General features: G+C 37.9%; 1 protein-coding gene and 1 non-coding gene across 2 annotated transcripts in view; one reads left to right on the forward strand and one right to left on the reverse strand.

Moving 5' to 3' along the window:
* Positions 1 to 19,721, reverse strand: part of LOC126188906 (motile sperm domain-containing protein 2-like) — a 100,532-nt gene that overhangs the window by 24,318 nt on the left and 56,493 nt on the right. Inside the window, exons 4-7 of the mRNA XM_049930604.1 lie at positions 19,471 to 19,634; positions 9,179 to 9,378; positions 8,765 to 8,846; positions 8,580 to 8,692 (exon numbers count right to left, since the gene is read on the reverse strand). Coding sequence (XP_049786561.1) covers positions 8,580 to 8,692; positions 8,765 to 8,846; positions 9,179 to 9,378; positions 19,471 to 19,634 — 559 coding nt within the window. The remainder of the gene's footprint in view (positions 1 to 8,579; positions 8,693 to 8,764; positions 8,847 to 9,178; positions 9,379 to 19,470; positions 19,635 to 19,721) is intronic.
* Trnat-ugu (transfer RNA threonine (anticodon UGU)) lies at positions 12,196 to 12,267 on the forward strand. Its single transcript has one exon. It is a non-coding gene; the product is annotated as a tRNA-Thr (tRNA).

Below are 19,721 nucleotides of genomic sequence, written 5' to 3' on the forward strand. Positions count from 1 at the left end.
CATCTATATTAATTTATAAACTTAAATATGATAGTCAAGTCCTTGGGGGAATACAAGCAGTTTAAAGGGTAAAGGTGGGTTGTACTCTTAATTTGTAAGGTTACAAAATTGTTCGTGTTTACATTTGTATCCCTACCACTCATGCAATCATTGGTAATGTGTGCCTCTAATATACTGTCATTTATTATTGTTAAGCAATTTTGACAATAACAGTTTTTGAACTTTAATGTTCATTTTCTGAACTTTAATGTTCATTCAGTTTGTTCTGTCCATATTTTCTCCCGTTTTCTTCTTTCTTTTAGTTGAAATTTCATGTTCACAATTTTGTTTCTGAATTTCTCTCTGTCATTTATCATTTCCCTACAGATTCCTGCTTATTTTCAGTCTTCTATTTCTTGAAGCAAACTGGTTTTTTTGATTGTGCTGTATACTACATCAAAACTTCTTTGTGAGTCATCTGTTGTTTATTCTATGTATGTGTCCACAGAATGTAAATCAATATTTTCTGATCATGTCTGTGAGTCTGTCTGTGTATTTGTACAATTATCTGGTTAGTCTCTTCAGCTGCATAACGTCCATGTTTATGGCTCTAAAAATTTCTCTGAGGATTTTATGCTAGATTTCCTTTGTTTCTGTGATAACTGATGCTTCTACTGTGGTTATGCTTCCTGTAGCATTACTGTATTTTATTGCCCGAGTCTGGCCTGTCTTTATGCGTTTCTTTTATTGTAGTAAGGCCATGTGAGTTTGTACAGTTTCTGAAGTTTTTTTGTTCTTTCTGCACTATCCAACCACATTAATGTAATCACTTGTTAAAAGCCTGAATGCCACATTTTTTGCAGCATGCATTGGTGCGAGATGTGCTAAAACAGATTCAGTGATTCTATAATCTTCAACATGCTCCTAAAATAGTGCGAACACCTCAAACTAATTTATAAGCATAAAATGATGTCAAAGGAGCAAAAACGTATATGACATAATCTGTTACCAAAACACCATCCATAAAAATCTTGAAAATGGCCTAAGGCCAAAATTGTACAACTGTACAGGAAATAAAGAAAATAGCAGCTGAAGAGCTTCAAGAAACCATAAAAAAAAAGAGTCAGTGAGGTTGGACGTGAAACCATGCCAACTATAGTGCTGTGACCAGCTGTGCTAGGTTTCTCAGTTGAGGATCCATGGCACATACAGCCCAATCCAGTCCAGTCCACTCCAATCCAATTCAGCTTGGATTATGAATTTTTATGCAAAGCCAGTGTTTTATTCTCCCTGTTCTGTTTCATATGTCACCCACTATATTATAGAAAACTGTGTGGCAGATGTCCAAGACTGTTCTCCACTTTTAAGGCAAATAATTAAGTTTTTGTAAAAGGGAACAAAGAGCAGCACTCATCTCTGAACTGTGAGTGCTGGGTATGATAGGAAACATTGATAATTTGACAAATCAATTTCTTGTGTATGTGAACACTGATCATAAATTTCACTAAATGACAGACTTTTATTTGTCATCCTGGTTCCTGAATCATTTTCATTATTCTCAGAGAGTTAGAACATTTTATTTCAGTTTAGGTGAGCTGTGAAGTGGAGCACGGGGAATGAAGACTGTTGACAGTGTGTTCTCTGTCACTTTCTGGCTGTCTGCAGCAACAATTTTCAGGCCCTTGTAAAAGGCTGTGATATCTAAAAACTGCACGCACAAGCCTACCAAACATTTCAACTTCTTTTTGCTGAACCGCCAAAGAAACTGATATAGGTGTGTGTATTCAAATACAGAGATCTGTAAGCAGGCAGAATATGGCACTGTGGTCGGCAACACCTATATAAGACAACAAGTGACTGGCACAGTTGTTAGATCAGTTACTGCTGCTACAATGGCAGGTTATCAAGACTTAAGTGAGTCTGAATGTGGCGTTATAGACAGCCCACGAGTGATGGGACACAGCATCTCCGAGATAGTGATGAAGTGGTGATTTTCCCATATGACCATTTCATGAGTGTACCATGAATATCAGGAATCCAGTAAAACATAAAATCTTCAACATCGCTGCAGCTGGAAAAAGGTCCTGTAAGAATGGGACCAATGACAAATGAAGAGAATCGTTCAATGTGATAGAAGTGCAACCCTTCCACAAATTGCTGCAGATTTCAATGCTGGGCTATCAACAAGTGTCAGCATGCGAACCATTCAACGAAACATCATCAACATGGGCTTTCAGAGTCCAAGGCCCACTTGTGTAACCTTGATGACTGCACAACACAAAGCTTTAAGCCTCGCCTGGGCTTGTCAACACCGACATTGAACTGTTGATGACTGGAAACATATGTTGCCTGATCGGATGAGTCTTGTCTCAAATTGTATTGAGCGGATGGATGTGTACGAGTATGGAGACAACCTCATGAATCCACGGATCCGGCATGTCAGAAGGGGACTGTTCAAGCTGGTGGAGGCTCTGTAATGGGGTAGGGCATGTGCAGTTGGGAGTGATATGGGGCTCCTGATACGTCTAGATGCGATTGACAGGTGACACATACGGAAGCATCTTGTCTGATCACTTTCATGCCCATTGTGCATTCCAACGGACATGGGCAATTCCAGCAAGACAATGCAACACCCCACACTTCCAGAATTGCTACAGAGTGGCTCCAGGAACACTTTTCTGAGCTTAAACACTTCCGCTGGCCACCAAACTTCCCAGACATTAATATAATTGAGCGTATTTGGGATGCCTTGCAATGTGCTGTTCAGAAGAGACCTCCACCCCCTCGTACTCTGACGGATTTATGGACAGCCCTGCAAAATTCATGGTGTCAGTTCCCTCCAGCACTACTTCAGGCATTAGTCAAGTCCATACCATGTCCTGTTACAGCCCTTCTACGTGATCACGGGGGCCTTACACGATATTGGGCAGGTGCACCAGTTTCTTTGGCTCTTCAGTGTATATATATTATTAACTGGCTGATGTGCAGGCTAATGAGACATAAGACCAACTCCATGATGCCTGAGATATATAGTTTCCCTGTTAACATTAAAAATCTGTTAATAGTTCTTGGTTCTCTTGTAAAGTGTTGGAACAAGTTAAGTTACCTCCACAGAGCTATCTGTAACTTTTACAAAAAATATTCACGTTAATATATGGAAAGAAGACTGTTCTTCACATATTAGTGATAAAAATAGATCAAAACTGTGGTTAAAATTATATACTAAACTACAAATTATCTCAAAACCGATTGAATCTGCTCACAAGAATTAGTCCAAGAGGAAGAAACATTCTATTACATTTGGTCACCGAACAGAAGAGTAAAAGGGAAAGGAAGATGATGTAGAAGAAACAAGAAATCAAGAAAAGTAATGTTTCACTAATAACATCCTCCATCTCATAATAGCCATAAGAACAACACTATGATCCAACGTAATTTGGAGAAGACTGTAATCATAGCAGGTGCTGAGAAAAATCTCTGATCCACTCGCACATTATTTTGTTGGAAGTTTCAAGATCAAGAAATCCATGCCTATCACCAACTGGCACTGGTGCAGATACTACACTAGCCGGATCTTCTCACTATGGATGCAAACAATGACGAAGCTAAGATTGGTTTCGCTAGAGTGAACACTGTTTTTCAATTGCAGTAGCAGGTTGATACAACCAACATCACTGCTACACAAGACGATCAGTCACTGACACCAATGACCAGCACACACAAGGTGATTGTAATGGTAAACAACATGAGATGGAACTACTGGTGAGTGTGTCTGTGAAAGAATATCAAGATATTTCTTTTCTAAAAAGTTTGACCACTTAAGTAAGATTAAATAAAGCCAGTAATGAATTTGATGAAAAACCTGATAGGAAACTAAAAGAAATTTCAACAAAGTATTAGACCTGCTAATATCAAATAAAAATAAAGTGTTTAATCTTAGAATGGACAATTTCAATCAAGAACTAAATAGTCAAACTAAAAAAATTAGAAAAACTTTTAACCAAAATCATACAGACAGATTTTCTGAATTAAATGACAGTGTGACAAAACTTTAAAAACAACTGGAAGATTATTTTGCAGTCTATAGCAGAAAACGCACTGTTAAAATCAGATTAAATTAATGATCAATTAAGCAATTTAAAGCTTTGTTAGGAGAATAATTGGTTAAAAATAACGTGTTTGAAAGGTGAGTTCAACAATATTTAAGAGTACTCCAAACTGAAGACATGGCAAATGTGCAGGAGGCATCAAGTGATGTGAATGCCCAAAGAAAATTACAGGAAGAGGGTTTTTTCAACATAGCAACTCAGTTAAGGAAAACAAATAGAAATTTGAGACTTTAAAGAAGCAGGTGAACTGTGACAAGTCATTTCATTACTGAATTAGAAAGAAAGAATCCAACAAAATCAGACTACGGACAGTCACTACCAGTAGATTTTGTACACAGAATAGAACATACTTAGAGTAGGTTACAGAAAATTATTAGGTGGATGGCAGAGATTGCTAGCCACACCCATATTAAATGTGCTGAAAGGTTAATCACAACCATATTATAAGTACTGAAAGGACTGCTAGTAAAGACAATGGAGATAGTGACTGTAGAACCCACAAAACTGGTTTGGGAGAGAAATGAGAGGAATCTGAAAACAAGGGAGAATTAGAAGGAAGTACTGGGAATGGTAGGAAATGCAACTGAGTGGTGGGAGGAATATAGTCTAGAAAATGAAAGTCAGCATCAAGTAAGTTTCTATGTTTGAAGCCTGAAGAGGAAATCTATCCTACAGTCTTTTTATGAATATTATAAGATGCTTTTCCAACAATGTATAATGATAAAAAGAAAATCAAATTTGTAACAGAGAATCTGAGGGCCGAAGTTGGAGAATGGGGAGTCATTAAGGGCAGGAATTCCAGAATTGAGAAGACTTTGAGAGGCAAGTTAAAGAGAAATATTGGTCTGAGGAAAAAACAGCAAAAACTATCTCTAGAATTACTGGACCCAAAACTGTACAATGCTAAGTGGGGTGGATTTCAAAAGTATTTTGAATGTTACCTAAACAATGGTAAAATTCTTAAATGAACCAATAAGTGAGAGTCATGAAAGCATTAATTAATGAAAATAATTAATTATTGACAATATAATGTAACTGGATAGATAAAGAAAGTCTACCACCAAGTGGCGGCAGGAGAACACGCACACAAAAAGGTTTAACTTATCCAAGTTTTCAGAGACAGTGGCTCCTTCCGGCAGAAATATTGAAGCGGAACGACGAGGGCTGAAGGAAAAGGACTGGAGAGGTTTAGGAAAAGGGGTATACAGTTCAGAAGGAAAAGGGGTACAGTTCGGAAAAGTCACTCAGAATCCCAGGTCAGGGGAGATTTACTGGACAGGGTGAGGACAAAAGACTGACTGTTTTATTTCCTTCGTTTGTTGTCCTCAGTGTCGACGTACTGCACTGCTTGACCACCTGAAGAATGGGTTGTGGATTCCGACACTGACTACTGTAAATAATGTAGCCGACAAGTGCACAGTTTCGTTTCACAGTACTTTAATTTCACCGTACACAACCCCTCAATAACAAACAGTTATTTGGCCAGTGCACTACTGCTGAACTTTCGATCAGCCTCATTAATAGTTTGTAGGCAAATGTCCACATACTGCTACACTAGTTTACTATTTAACGTCTACGAGCAGTAAAAACCTAACCACAAAGTTCACAGTTCTTGAAGAATAGAAAGGTACATATGGAGCAGACACTATCATTGTTTGTACACACGGCCTAATTGTTTAACACTTATTCCACAGTTAAGTTGAAGCATTGTTGTTGTTTTAACCAACACAGGTTTCTCGTCAAACTCGGCCGTGGACAGACTGTCTTGTGACCAAAAATCGAGCACTTATATATCATCACAATAATATGTACTGAAACTACCCACTGTTCAAAGTTAAATTTACAGAAATTACAATTAAAACTTAACTCATTAAATTAACTGAATACATTGAAAAATTCCATCTTTTAACAGTTTCTTCTACTACAAGAGTTAGGCTGAATTATTTGTTTAAATCATGAAATTAACAAATATAAGTAGACAAACAATACTTTTGACAAAACTTAATTATTTTGGAATTAATGAAGGGCTGGTTTTGCCAACATGTTATCAAAGAGAGTCAAATAGATACTTTAAGATTACTAGTATTTTGTCTTCCAAATGTTTACATTTAGTACAGAATTTATATTTGTTTATATGTGAACAACAGAATTTAAGTTATGAAACAATTACTGATTTCACCCTATAACAAAGGATACTAATAGGAATCATCAAAATAAATTAGAAAATCAATTACATAAATAAAACTATGCACAAAATTAGATTTGGTGTAAAACTCTTTAAAACTGTGGGCTGACCTTTCTCTTTTATGAAAATGCAGATTATATTCACGTATGTTAATGGTAATCAGTTAAAATCGAAAAAAATTAATTTTAAGGAGGCAGACGGCAAAACAAGAGGGGAAGTAAAAATATCCCAGCTTGCTTCGTCATAGGGACTGCCCCAATTCTGTGCGTGTGCGTGTGCGTGTGTGTGTGTGTGTGTGTGTGTGTGTGTGTGTGTGTGTGTGTGTGTGTCCTCCTCCCATTGATTGGTGAATAGATTTTTTTTTTTTACCTATCCAACTACATTAGAAAGTGTTAGGCCTAATCAGTAAGAAGCCCACCTACATATGCAAGAAAATGACTGAGGAGTAGTGTTCAAGAGTCAATTCAATTTTAAGTTACTTGGGACAATAGGATGTCCTTCATAAAACTTGTGAAGAAGAGAAGTAGAGAAATAATGGGTAACTAGACATTATCACAACGGAGATTAAACAGTAGCAGAGACTGACAGTAAGCAAAAGTAGGAATTACTGTACACGAAAGGAACAAAGAACTAACAAATCCCTTTGAGGGTGTAACACAACCAGTAAGGAGGCTATTAAGTAAGCTAAAGTACTGACTTCCTATTCAGGCTAGTTTATAGATATGTCCTAATAGATACTTTCTATGAGAAGGTGACATGGCATAAAAATATTGAGTGACACTTGTGCTCAATATAAGATTTTTAACTGATGAGAAATTAGCTAGGGCTTTGTGTATTATAACTACTAACACAGATTAATTTGGCAAAACAGTTGCTGAAGAAATTTTCTTGCTGTTCTTGGTGCATCTGAGGGGAACAAACCTATTTAAGTACATAAAGCTAAATGATCAATCTTGTTTGTGGACAGTGTGTTCGAACTGAAATTATGACATTAGTCAAAGTTTCTTAATGTTTCGTTCAATACAAACAGTTATCCATGTAAACCCTGCATTGTCAAAATAGTGGACCCTGCCCTATGAGAGAGAGCACAAGGAAAAAAAGAGGAGGAGAGAGAACTTCTGCACAACACCACAATCTACTATTCGGTTATATTGTTATATTGGCTGGGGAACTTAGCTAGTTGTGCAGTGTCGCTTGTGAAATACCCGAGTCATAAGATATGAAGTGAACTCTCATGTATGTGAAAACAACTGTATAAATACAGAAATTTGAATTTATTTTCCATTTGTAAATTGATGAATAATAACCTATAATCAATCAGATATTGTATTTGTACAATGGAAAATACAATGGATAAGAAATGTTCATAGGTAGAAATTTTGACTATAATGTAAATAAGGACAAATATGTCAGAAGAGACAGCCAAGTGATATTCATCCATGTATAAAAAAACTAATGGATCAATATGTTGTCAGTATAGTTGTTATAAGAAACAGGCTAACTGTGATTGCGTAGTTACTAAGGGGGTTATGTAATGTCAAAAAATTTTTCATTTTTTCATTCATACTCTTACTATTAGCCCAATCATTGATAATGCATGCCTTTCATATACTGTTATTTGGCATATTTAATTGTGATCCAAAATTATATGATATGACACTACAAGAAAGCTATCGGTACCTTTTCACATTTTTATTCTGTGTAGACATTTGAACACACATTCTCTTATTTCAGTGTAAAATTCTCTAATGTACAGTTTGTGTGTTACAGCATGTGCAGTAATAAGACTGCCTTTGTTGGGTCCAAGGTTACTGAAAAGCACATTAATTTGTTGTTTCTGTCAGTATATTTCAATTCTAATAAGAAATGACAGAAGAAAGAAAGAAAATCACAAGCTGTAGCACCTAATCCATATGAAGTAAATAAGCTTACATTGTTATCTGATGAGAGGAGAACATAGCCTAAATAAGTTGCTGAAAAGAAGAATATGCAGAAGTAGGAATATCATTTGTATTTTAACATCACACTGCAGTTACCATTGCACCCACTCACACACTCCACCCATAAAATAGATAAATATTTTGTAAAGACCTTGCACAGAAAACAAAATTCAAAACTTAATCATGTAAGAGCTAATTTGCTTAAACCACTGTTTCTAAACAATGAAACCATTGGGAAAGTAATATAGAAAGCTGAAATCTTTAGCAATGCATGTTGTCCATGCCATTACAGGTTACACTGAACTTAATTGAAGAAACAATGAAAATAACTTCTAGATTATTATTTTTAAACAGTAATTTCATTACCTTATATGATATAATTCCTTCATCAGTATTCATTAAAGTTATACTTCCTGTCAATTCTGTTCCATCAAAAGCAAAATTTATGGTATCTGCTGGTGATATGACAAGGGCAGAACCTGAAAACAAAGTGTTGTATGAAAAATAGATGCCTATATCACCATATTTGACATTAAAAATTAGAAACTTACTTATTGCAGTGTCTGCCCTCTGCTGTGTATCCCCAACACTTAAAAATGTTTCATTTGTGGGGGAACCATCAGCAAAATGCACCTAAAAATAACAAATGCATGTTAAGTATGTCTACCAATTTGCGTGCAACACATTACTACACAAAATGTGTTAATGAAGGCTATAGTGTATGAAAGTACATATTAATACCAAAGAACTATATTAGCAATTTATCAGTTAAAGTACTTGAAGATACAACTACAAATTAAACAAATCTTTCAATGTTCCCTATTGGGAACATTCTACTTTATGTTTGCTATGAATAATTGATTTTAAGAACTTGTTTAACAAAAATTTGACTAAGTCATCCGGAACAGTACAAACTAGATTCTCATACAGAAAATCTAATAAATGAAATGTCACAAATTATTTACCTTCTTTTTATTTTCATCTGTCTTCTCATGTGGTTGAGACCTTTGTTCAGGTACAAAGACAAATTCATAATCATCTATGCCACCCCAAGCTTTCAGGGTACATTCTTGTGGAACCACATCCTTCAATGATGCTTTGTTTACTGTTTTCATACTTTGAACTGCTTTTGCCGGCAGCCAAGATTTGATTATCTTAAAAGCAGCTGAAATAGATTTTTTTTTATCTTTTATTTGTTTGATACCTACTAATGCAACAAACATAATGTTACAGAGGGTATATAGAGAAATGCCCAATCCAACTTTTACACGTTTCCTTGTAAAGGCACAGAAAATTTCAACAATGACTGCACCAATATTTGGAACTTTCTTATGACCGCAAAGTGAAGAAAATGGTTATATCTAAGGTTTGTGTGAGTTGGCTTACAACAGACTTCTGAATATGTAACATAGTTGAACATTTGATTCAATAGGAATGTAAAAAACTAATGTTAATGCTGTCTTCGACCAAATAGCCATATTTACTTACTTGTTACCGGAAGCTATCTATCTCCATCTTCCTGATCTTTTTAAAATTTCATTCACTTGGGTACGAGAAAGAAAACAAAAGAAAATACCTACTTGAAGGGAGGAAAAAAGCAATCTAAACACAAAAAAGTAGGCAAAAAATGTGTAAGAAGTTTCGCATTAGCAGTGAGCTAACAGCTAAGACTGAAATTTCAAAGTGTTAAGAATGGGCCAAAATTAATCGATACATAAAACTTACGGAAAATTATGCATAAAATACACAGATAGAATTGATGGTGGACAGAAGGTGAAAAACAGAAAGAAAGTTTACTAAACGGAGATAAACTTGATTATAGAGAAATGGGATGCACATGACCAAATTGCTGAACCTAATATCCATGTAAACATCATCATGTTCCATAACACGCCAATAAAGAAGCTTATTGATGTTGCCAATGCACAAAGCTTACTAGTTGGCTTTCATGCTGAAAGTCTGGTAGTGGTCACACCAATATAAGAAGATGAGCATAATTAAGATCAGTTGATATATCACATCTGAATCACTGATGACAGTCCTCCAAATGTCAGCTACTGTCTGTTGAAAAGCTGTGCACAGTTCAAGCCACAATGTTGCCAGAGTGGTCTGTGTTTTACGCATAATACATTGTGGTTTGCAGTGTGCATAACAGTGATGGAAAGCAATGCAGAAGGAAGTAATGTTTAGTGGTACAGTAGACAATTTTCCACATAAAAGCAAAAGAAATGCAGGGACTTCAATATAATCAAGACCAGAGTAGGTAACTCCACTATAAACAAGACCAAAGTACATAAATAATTACAATCAAGACCACAGCACACAACTACACTCTGAACACTACACAAGGTGGCACACGAAAATTATTTTTATGTCTTGTAACAATGTACATCACAGTTCAGCTGACAAGAAAGTAATATTGGAAGGACTGGCAGTAAATGCTGACAACAGCCAGGTGGATACCCACTGTCACGTGGTGAGTAGGAGTCAGCACAGTGAAACAACTGGCCACAATGGAGTGTTGAACAAACAGTGCATGGGATGAATAGATTGCATTTACATGATTGAACAACAGAAGAAGTTACAGAAATGCCAGGGAGCAACCTACAATGTTGCAGAGCACGCCACACAACACAACCACAGCAATGTCTTAGTTTTGCTTGGAATTGCTGCAGTTGAATTTTTTACTGCAACAATTGTACTTTTTGGGATGTGGAATAATGTGTGAAGACGTAGTGTGAATTAGGGGTGATTATTAAACCAGTCCAATTGCAGATTATAACCACTACAATTGCAAATTATCAATACTGCCAAAACAGAAGAAAAATTTTTGGGGATAAACAAGGAACAGCAAGAGAATAAAGTAGAACAAGGGGACAAATATAATGAGCCACTTTTGTGGATGATGATGAGATAATGGGACATAAAATTATATACAGCAGCATGCCAAGTTCAGGAGGGTGTGGAGGCCAACAAAAGGAAGAGATGACTATTAGAGAATCGAAAATATACAGTCTACCCAATGCATTCATGGGTATCATACTTAAAAAGAAGCACTGGGGGTGCAAAAAGTAAAGGATCTGGAAGAACTAATTAATGAAAGGACTTGTGCCAAATTTGAAAAATTGGGAACTATCAATCAAGTTGGAAGTTATGAAACAGGTGCAGATCTACAAAAATAATACCAAGTTGTAGCTGTAAGTGGAGATCTCCGAGTCAGTATAGATTTTGATAAGAAAGAAAATTAGAAAGAAAAGAGCAACATACAAGCAGTGCACAATAATGTAACCAAATTCAAAGAAGATGAACAGGAGTAAATAAAGGAAACGGAGACAGTGTCAAGTTGCGAACACAGTGGAACTGCAGTAGTAGAATGTCACTCACAATCAAAGTTCACAAATCTGATCTGCAAGGTGCGACAAACCCTGACATGTTTTTTGCAAATTTTAAAGAAGGCTGGCCTATCATCTGAATGGAAGAGGAAAACATTGGCGTAGTATCAACAAAGCTAATGGAGGACAGGAGGGAAACCCGTGCTCAAAAAAATGACAAACAGCCATGCAAATTTTTGAGGTGGCAGTCTTGGAAGAAGACTTCTCAGAAGAAAAACAAGTGAAATAAAGTGGACACTAGTAAACAGACCAAAATAGCAGAGAAAGAACATAAAAAGAGGAAATACGCAACAATGAAAGAGGAATGAAGCAAGGATAAAAGGGGAAACACAAAGCAGAAGTATGAAGAAAGTAACTGCTCTTGAAAGAACAGATACCATTGATGTCCCAGCCATTGACCTTCATCTGTGCAAATGCGCACAGGTTGCCTGAACTCTTACGGGAATTGACACCTTAATGTGCGTGAGTAATGAGTGGATGTACAAATATCTATTAGGTACATTACATATGTAGATTGTGGACAGTTGGGAATGTGGGTCACACGGGAAGTGTGCACGGCTCAAGTCCCTGCAGTCGTGCTATTCATCTGTGTCCTCGGTGGCTCAGATGGATAGAGCATCTGCCATGTAAGCAGATCCCGGGTTCGAGTCCCGGTCGGGACACACATTTTCAGCTGTCCCCATCAAGGTATATCAACAACACCTGTCAGCAGCTGAGGGTTTCAATTAATTAACAAGGCAGAAGATTCACAACCATCTAAAAGAGAGACTGCATGCCTTGTTACACTGTAGTAACAGTCAGGACAGTCTTGTTTCATAAAAACTTAATAGATGTAAATGACTTTATTAATTTTCAAAATTTTATTAGCAATGAAAGGGAATCACCCAAGCAGCGATGCTAGAGCAAAAGGGATTGTGTCTGACATTAACAGAGTGAATAGGGAACCCCAAAGACTAACTTACAGTTAGTACACTACAGTAGGTTAATTTGTTGAACTTTTAGTGGAGCTCAACTGTGATTTTTATTTACTTCATGTTTTCAGCACGTCGAGAGCTAACTGCAACAGTGGGAGCAAGGACGAGTAACAGTCTGCCCCCTCCGCCAAGCCTGGTGCTGAGCTGATTTCAGAGATAAATACTGCCCAGGCACAAAAATTCTGGGAGGAGGGAGGGGGGGTTGGCATTTGTTCCTCCACCAGTCACACAGCCAGCACCAGGTGGGAGCAATTACCTCCAACTGTGAACATGACATATATGACATGCCTCACCACGATGTACCGTGAGATACTTATATACACACCAAAAACTTAAGAGTACTTCTATACAGAAGTGATAATATGATGTAAAGTGTATTTCAATTCATGTTTTATTAATTTCCCTTCTTTTTTTCGCCACACAAAAGTTAGTATTTCAATCTAGAGCATGTGAAAATAAAAATCTAGCAATGACTCAAACTCAATATGATGCAGTTGTGAAGATGTATTAGTCTGATGCATTCAATAAATTGAGTTGCATATTTGTACAACTGAATTATTAGTGAAATAATTTTTCATATCAGGTTTTGATTAAAAGTTAAATCTCTGTTCTCTTATTATTGGGGGCATGATAAACATGCACCCCTCAATTTTGTAATAATTGTATATGAATGCAGGATGAAACAGTAACATTGCATTAGTTTGTGAGATCCAAATTTTAATGACACACGTTTTTCTTTTTTTTGTTTTCCATATCCGTTAAATTTGAAGAAGGATTTAGTGAGGGAATTTAAGGTATCTTTGTCGTTTAGGGGGCGTTTGGTTTATGTGGAATCAAGTGGAGGGCAGTGTGGTGAGTGGAGTTGCTGCTGGAGCACTGAGTGAAAAATGATTTGTAGGAAGCATAAAAGTAGCCCAAGTGCCAAGCAGATAGGACTGTGAACAAATAAGTAGAAAACCACATGAGGTATGAATCATTTCATGTTCTGTTGGAGCGTGTTTACTGAATTGGTTTATTGTTAGCAGTTAAGACAGTAACCAGAGTGGTAAGCACAGGATATAAAAAAGTAGATGCTTGTATTCACATTTGTGATCAAGATTAAGTTTCTGTGCCATAAACAGTTTTCTTGAACTAAGGTGTTCAAAACATTTATTACTCTGGATTTCCTAAGTAATGAGTGACTTGATATATTAATATTCGATATTTACTCCCTTGCTCCAGTACCTTACAATGGATGATAAGAGCGGTGACAAAAATGTGTGACTCTAGTTTTGGCAGTGGAAAACTGAAAGCCATGGTTGGGGGGCCTGAGACAAAGGTTCAGCTAAGCACACAGACAGAACTGTGCCATCTGCAAAATTTGTTGAAGAGCAGCAGTAACTGCCAGACACAAGGAGTCCCAAGTCCATTGATAGTTGTCAAGGAGATGGGCAAGTTCTAACACTGAGCCCTATGAGAAACTATTCTCCTAGCCTGTGAGAAGCTGGTAGATGTGCCAACTACCCCAAAACAATGACAGCAAGAAGTGGCAGACAAAATCAACAAAGCACCTCAAACTCCAGCCTTGGAATGTGATCAAGATAGTGACAATAGGCAGTATCATATGCTTTATTCGAGTTTAATAAGACAACAATAAGGTGTAGGTACTTGGAAAAAGCCTTCCAGATTGCCTTTCCAACTATTTTAGACCACTGCTCCTGGAAGCCATACTAATAGGTGGACAGAAGGCCTTGTGCCTCCTGTACATTTCACAGTCAACCTTCCACCATCCTATTGAGCTATTTGCATAGCATGTTTGCCAGACTGGTCCATCTAGTGCAGTCACTGGAAGTTGGAAGTTTCCTCTCACATAACAATTGGAATGATAATACTGTTCCATCACTGCTAGTTCAACGATTTATGATCCGTATTCCAGTGTTGAACCATTTGATTATGAATCTGATGATGATGATGATGATGATGATGATGATTAGTGTGTTTTAGGGCACTAAACAGTGAAGTCATGAGCACTCTTGTATGGATTAAATAGAGAAGAAGACAGTACACCTGTAAAAACAATGTCCATTTTGATCCAATGACAGCCTATGCCATGGGATATGCCTTGAGGGATAGTAGAGGTACTGATCATGCTTTCAATGCTGTCAACCAACAGACAGCATAGTGGCGTAACTACCAGTGTCATCTATGTCCATAATGGGAGGGGTGGTCTTCTCAATTTCTCCATTATTTCTTCACACCCTTTGTTCAACACTTCCTTACTCCAGAATACCATTCTTGTTTCAGTTTCAAGATAACTATGCCCATAATATCACTGTTTGTGACGCACACCATTGCTCAAGTTGAGGGAATGTGCATCTCAACAACTGGGTCAGAGTCACCCTTTTTTTGACTTCTGGAAGTTCCACCTGCTTTGACCTGTTAGCTTCAACCTGTAAGGAACCATTACACAATTGTTTAATAGATTTTAAGCTACTAGCAAGCCTCTCTACACCTTTTCCTCTTTCATCACTAGGAACACAGTCTGGTTTATGACTTCATAAGCTGTATTACTAAAGACAACCAGATTATCAGGATGACTAGCTGCCCTCAGTCTTTTAGTAGACTGGCTGTGAATACTCCCAGACAGTATACTCATTGTTTTTGGAGTCGTGGTACCTAAATGATCAGCCATAATGTTCCCACAAACAGCTGGGGATACAAAGGTCCTCCCAGACAGTGCCCTGCTTGCCTGGATAAGCACTATACAACTGAGGTGTGGAAAGAGGTTGCTGCTAATGACTGTTCCAATTCAACATTCAAACATCTCACCAGCATGCAGCACACTTTGAGACTGAGGGATTTCTGTAGAAGTTTTCGCCATCCTCTTGATCTGGGTGTTTCAGCCAAGATTCTCAGTCCCTGTGACACGCAACATTCCACCAGTGCACTGCACATTGGTCACAGAAGCATGCTCAGGAAATCCATAATCATCAAACCTGAACCCATTCAATGAAGACTTAGCTCCCTGAGATGCTCACCATTTGGCATAACCAGGGGGAGGGAGCACATGGGGCTTATCGAATGCCACGGACCTAGGGCTGTCCTGAGAGATGAGTCTAGGGCATTAATTTTCATTCACTCACCTTTCACCTGCTCTGTATTTTCTTAGAAGGTAGCACTCTAAGAAGTAGGTACTGATGCCGCCACAAAATAGGTTCTGAAGTATTTGGTTAAGGACAGATGGGTCAGCGGAGATACTACAATGTAGTAAGAGACGTTCCCAGCTTGGCAGCCAGTCTGATGAATAACATGGAAGTGACAGGACTACTGTAAAGTTGTCACTGACTATGTGTGCTATCACAGCAATGTAACAAGACTGAAAGGGTAAATTTTAAGGATCACGGCTGAGACTTGCCACCAGCTGGACCAAAACAGGTTGCTATCTAGTATTTGAGATAACACAGTTTGAAATCCAAATCCTTTCCCATCTGATGATACTATCCCAAAGGGGAATATACTTGTTGAAGTCTCTAAGCAGAAGGATAGGTGGAGGAATTCTTGCATTAACTTTATTTTGGGATATGTGTTTGCTCTGTCTGGAAGAAGGGAAATATTACAGAGGATGATATCATTAGTTATCTGCTTTTAACACTGTGTGAAGAGGCAACCATATGGTAGAAACATCCATGTGAATGAACATATACATCTCTCCTGGTGTTTTCTTAGCGTTGGCATGGCTTATACAGTAGGCACAATAATGTTTGAGGGTAAGGTAGTATTGCTAATACACCCTGAGGAAGGCACCTTGCAACAGTTGCCAAAATGTAGGAATTTTACAGATGACAATGTGGCCTCAAACCCAAAAGAATTTTATTGACAGCAACAACTGATTAAGTGTTTTCTGTTATTACATTCTGCTGCATTTTATAGATAGGGGACACTTTTGAGGGTAAGGTGTGCTGACCCTGGCTGTTGGCACAAGTTGTAGGTAGGTTGCAAGATGTTTCATTGCGGTGGGGTCATCTGCACTGGTACATAATCCTAACAGTTACAGTGCAAATAATACCCGGAGTCAAGACAAGAAGTACAGGGAAGTGAGGCTCATGACTGAGTAGAGACTTTTGCCTCAAACAAAAGAGGCCCATTCTGCATCTTTTCCTGAACGTGGCCAACGGAGAATTGGGGTTTAGTTGTTAACCTCACAATGTCTTATTTGCCTCATTTTTAAGAAAGTAGATTGAAGTAAACACTCTCGTCATTGCCAGAACTTAATGAGCCTGGACTGAATCCTATGTTCCTTCTAACACAAAAACTATTTTCTTTTACTCCAAAGATGACTTCCAATCAAATTTAATCTTTAAATAAATAACATGTACCATTATTTTAAAGTAGTCCAATCAACAGAGGAAAATAAATGTATTTGTAAAGTGATAGGAGGGAGTGCCACAAACAACACAATAAGAAACACGACAGGTGGGGTATAAGCAATGGATCATTTAAAGGTCACTTTTATGTTTTTCTTGAATAAGTAAAAATCCATGCCTTCTAGCAAAAACGTTTCCCATTAAATTTCATAAAAAAAGATCCTATTCAGTTCTTCTCTAGGACTAAGTCTCTGAAGTGTAGGGAATAGAAAAAATCACAGACTATTAAAATAGTGTTTTAATGCTATAAAAATATTTATAATCAGCTTATTATGAAAACCTCTTATCTCCAAAGTTATGCGTGGTTTTCTCATTTAATATGGTTGCCTAAAATATATGTGGTTTCTTTTCTTCTTCACTGGAGTACAGCATGTAGGTCATTGCCCCTCATTGGCTTACTAATAGTCAAGGTACAAGGTTTTCTATTTATTAATGAAATAAAAGTTATTTCCGAGATACAAGGGTGTTACTTTTACATAAAGTAGCTTGAGAACAAATATTAAATGTGCACCACATCTAAGTGGAGTAGAGCTGTTTGAAGGGGTAAGCTGTGTTCTGGGGACATGACAGGTGGCAGTGGGTAGGGAAATGGGAGGGAGGGGGGGGGGGGGGGAGAGGCACAGAAGAGAGTGAGGGAAGGCAGGTCTCTGGACTGTAGCCATTCACTACTGTCCTCCATAGATCTGCAAACTGAAGAACGAGCAAGTGAGTCCCCACTCGGTCACAAGAATCAACTACAGGGTGTTTTTCGCTATGATGCATTACCTCAACATCAAATCCCCCAACATATCTTGGAAGATATAGTGTACATGTGTGATAAATGGCTTCACTCAGTGCAGCCCACTGTACAAACAGCAGCAATTCCTGAACGGAAGATATTATGCTGTCTGCCACTAACACAGTCAACAGTTCAGTAACTTCCTGGTCATTCCCCACTACGTGACTACAACTCTGTTACACAACTTTACAATTCACTGACAATGACAAGACAACAGAAAGGTCCCTTTGTTACCAATAATCACTGACAACATTACATTTTACAAACTGAACACTTCTCAGCCACTGTTTATAGAAACACTTAAAAGTTGATGTAACAGCTGAAAATAAGTACTCCCTTAACACACTGAAAATAACTCTACTACATAAACATAAACTCAATGAAGTTATTTTGTCTATTCATGTAAGACAACTGGACAGGAAATGCTGGGAAGGTACAGTCAGTCTGTAAACTAAGAAACGAAAAGTAATTGTGTTGAGGGAAGTCACCTTTCCTGGAAGAATGCTGTAACTGCCATACAGAATGGCTGAGAATCATTTTCCCCCTAGCAGTGTAGAACAGCATGCACCAATTTATGTAGAATCTGCCCATATGCATTTCTTGCTTTAGTAGTATTAGTAATTCATATCTGTATTCCACAAGTGCTAACACAGTTTGTGGACAACAAAAACACCCTCAGAGCAGGTCTATACAACTCTCAGCAAGTGATTAATAAAAGCACACTGCAGAAGGGCCACTGTATCATTGTGAAACATCCTGTAATTGCTTCTTTTGACATGGGCAGGGATGAGAGCATCAGAGTGGGGGTGAGAGCATTGGGTCGTGGGGGGAGAGAGGTGGTGGTGGTGTGTGTGTGTGGGGGAGAGAGAGAGAGAGAGAGAGAGAGAGAGAGAGAGAGAGAGAGAGAGAGAGAGAGAGAGGGGGGGGGGGGGGTAGGGGAGAGAGAGAGAGAGAGAGAGAGAGAGAGAGAGAGAGAGAGAGAGAGAGGTGGTGGTGGGGGGGAGAGAGGTGGTGGTGGAGGGAGAGAGGTGGTGGTGGAGGGAGAGAGGGGGAATAATGGGTGGTGGGGGAGCGAGGGTGGAGAAAGAGGTGGTGAGAGGGGAGGAAGAGGGGATGAGAGTGTATGTGAGAGAGAATCTACCTGATTGTTGTTCTGTTTGCAGACCTATGAAGGAGGGGAGTCACCTCCACAATCCTTCAACCTGCCTTCCCTAGTGCTTCTACGTCCCCCTTTACTGCCGGTTAAAAACCCAAAACTCAATGGATCCCTTAATATGCCACTTAAAAGTGGTACACTTATTTAATATTTGTTCTTGGCCCACATTGTTTATCAAAAAACCTTAATTTTATACATGAAAACACTATTTTTAACAATCTGCATTGTTTCCATCCTCTGCAACACAGAAACTTTGTCCTTGAGAAAATCTGAACAGACTTTTTTTAGTAGAAAATTTAACATAGGCTAGTTTAATTTCATACAGGGAAACACTTTCACTAAAAGCCATGGTTTTCAAGTAAAACAAAACAAGCGACATTCAGATGACCCAGCACTTCCACATTCACTCTCCAACATCAGGACTTTTGGAATGTCATTCATGGCACCCCCCCTCCTACCACTGTACAAACATTTACAACTACACAAATTTTTCCCCTATTCATGCATCTCTTGTGTTCATTGACTGCACTATAGCACAAAACTGGTTTTCTTACCATTTAAAATCCATGGCATTTCAAATACAATGATGTAATTGAGGAATTCTGGGTAGTAAGATTTAAAGAGCATGATAATGTACTTTACAAGATCCATATCCAAGTTCGATAAACCCGTCTCGGTCATATCGAAAAACACACTTATAGGTTTTCCTTTATCAAGCCTGCAACAAAATACATACGATATTATGGAAGCAATCTCACCCAATATCAATTGTACTGACACACAACATATGAAAAAGTTTTACGGA

The sequence above is a fragment of the Schistocerca cancellata genome, chromosome 5 (genome assembly GCF_023864275.1).
Source record: "Schistocerca cancellata isolate TAMUIC-IGC-003103 chromosome 5, iqSchCanc2.1, whole genome shotgun sequence".
NCBI classification, from domain to species: domain Eukaryota; kingdom Metazoa; phylum Arthropoda; class Insecta; order Orthoptera; family Acrididae; genus Schistocerca; species Schistocerca cancellata.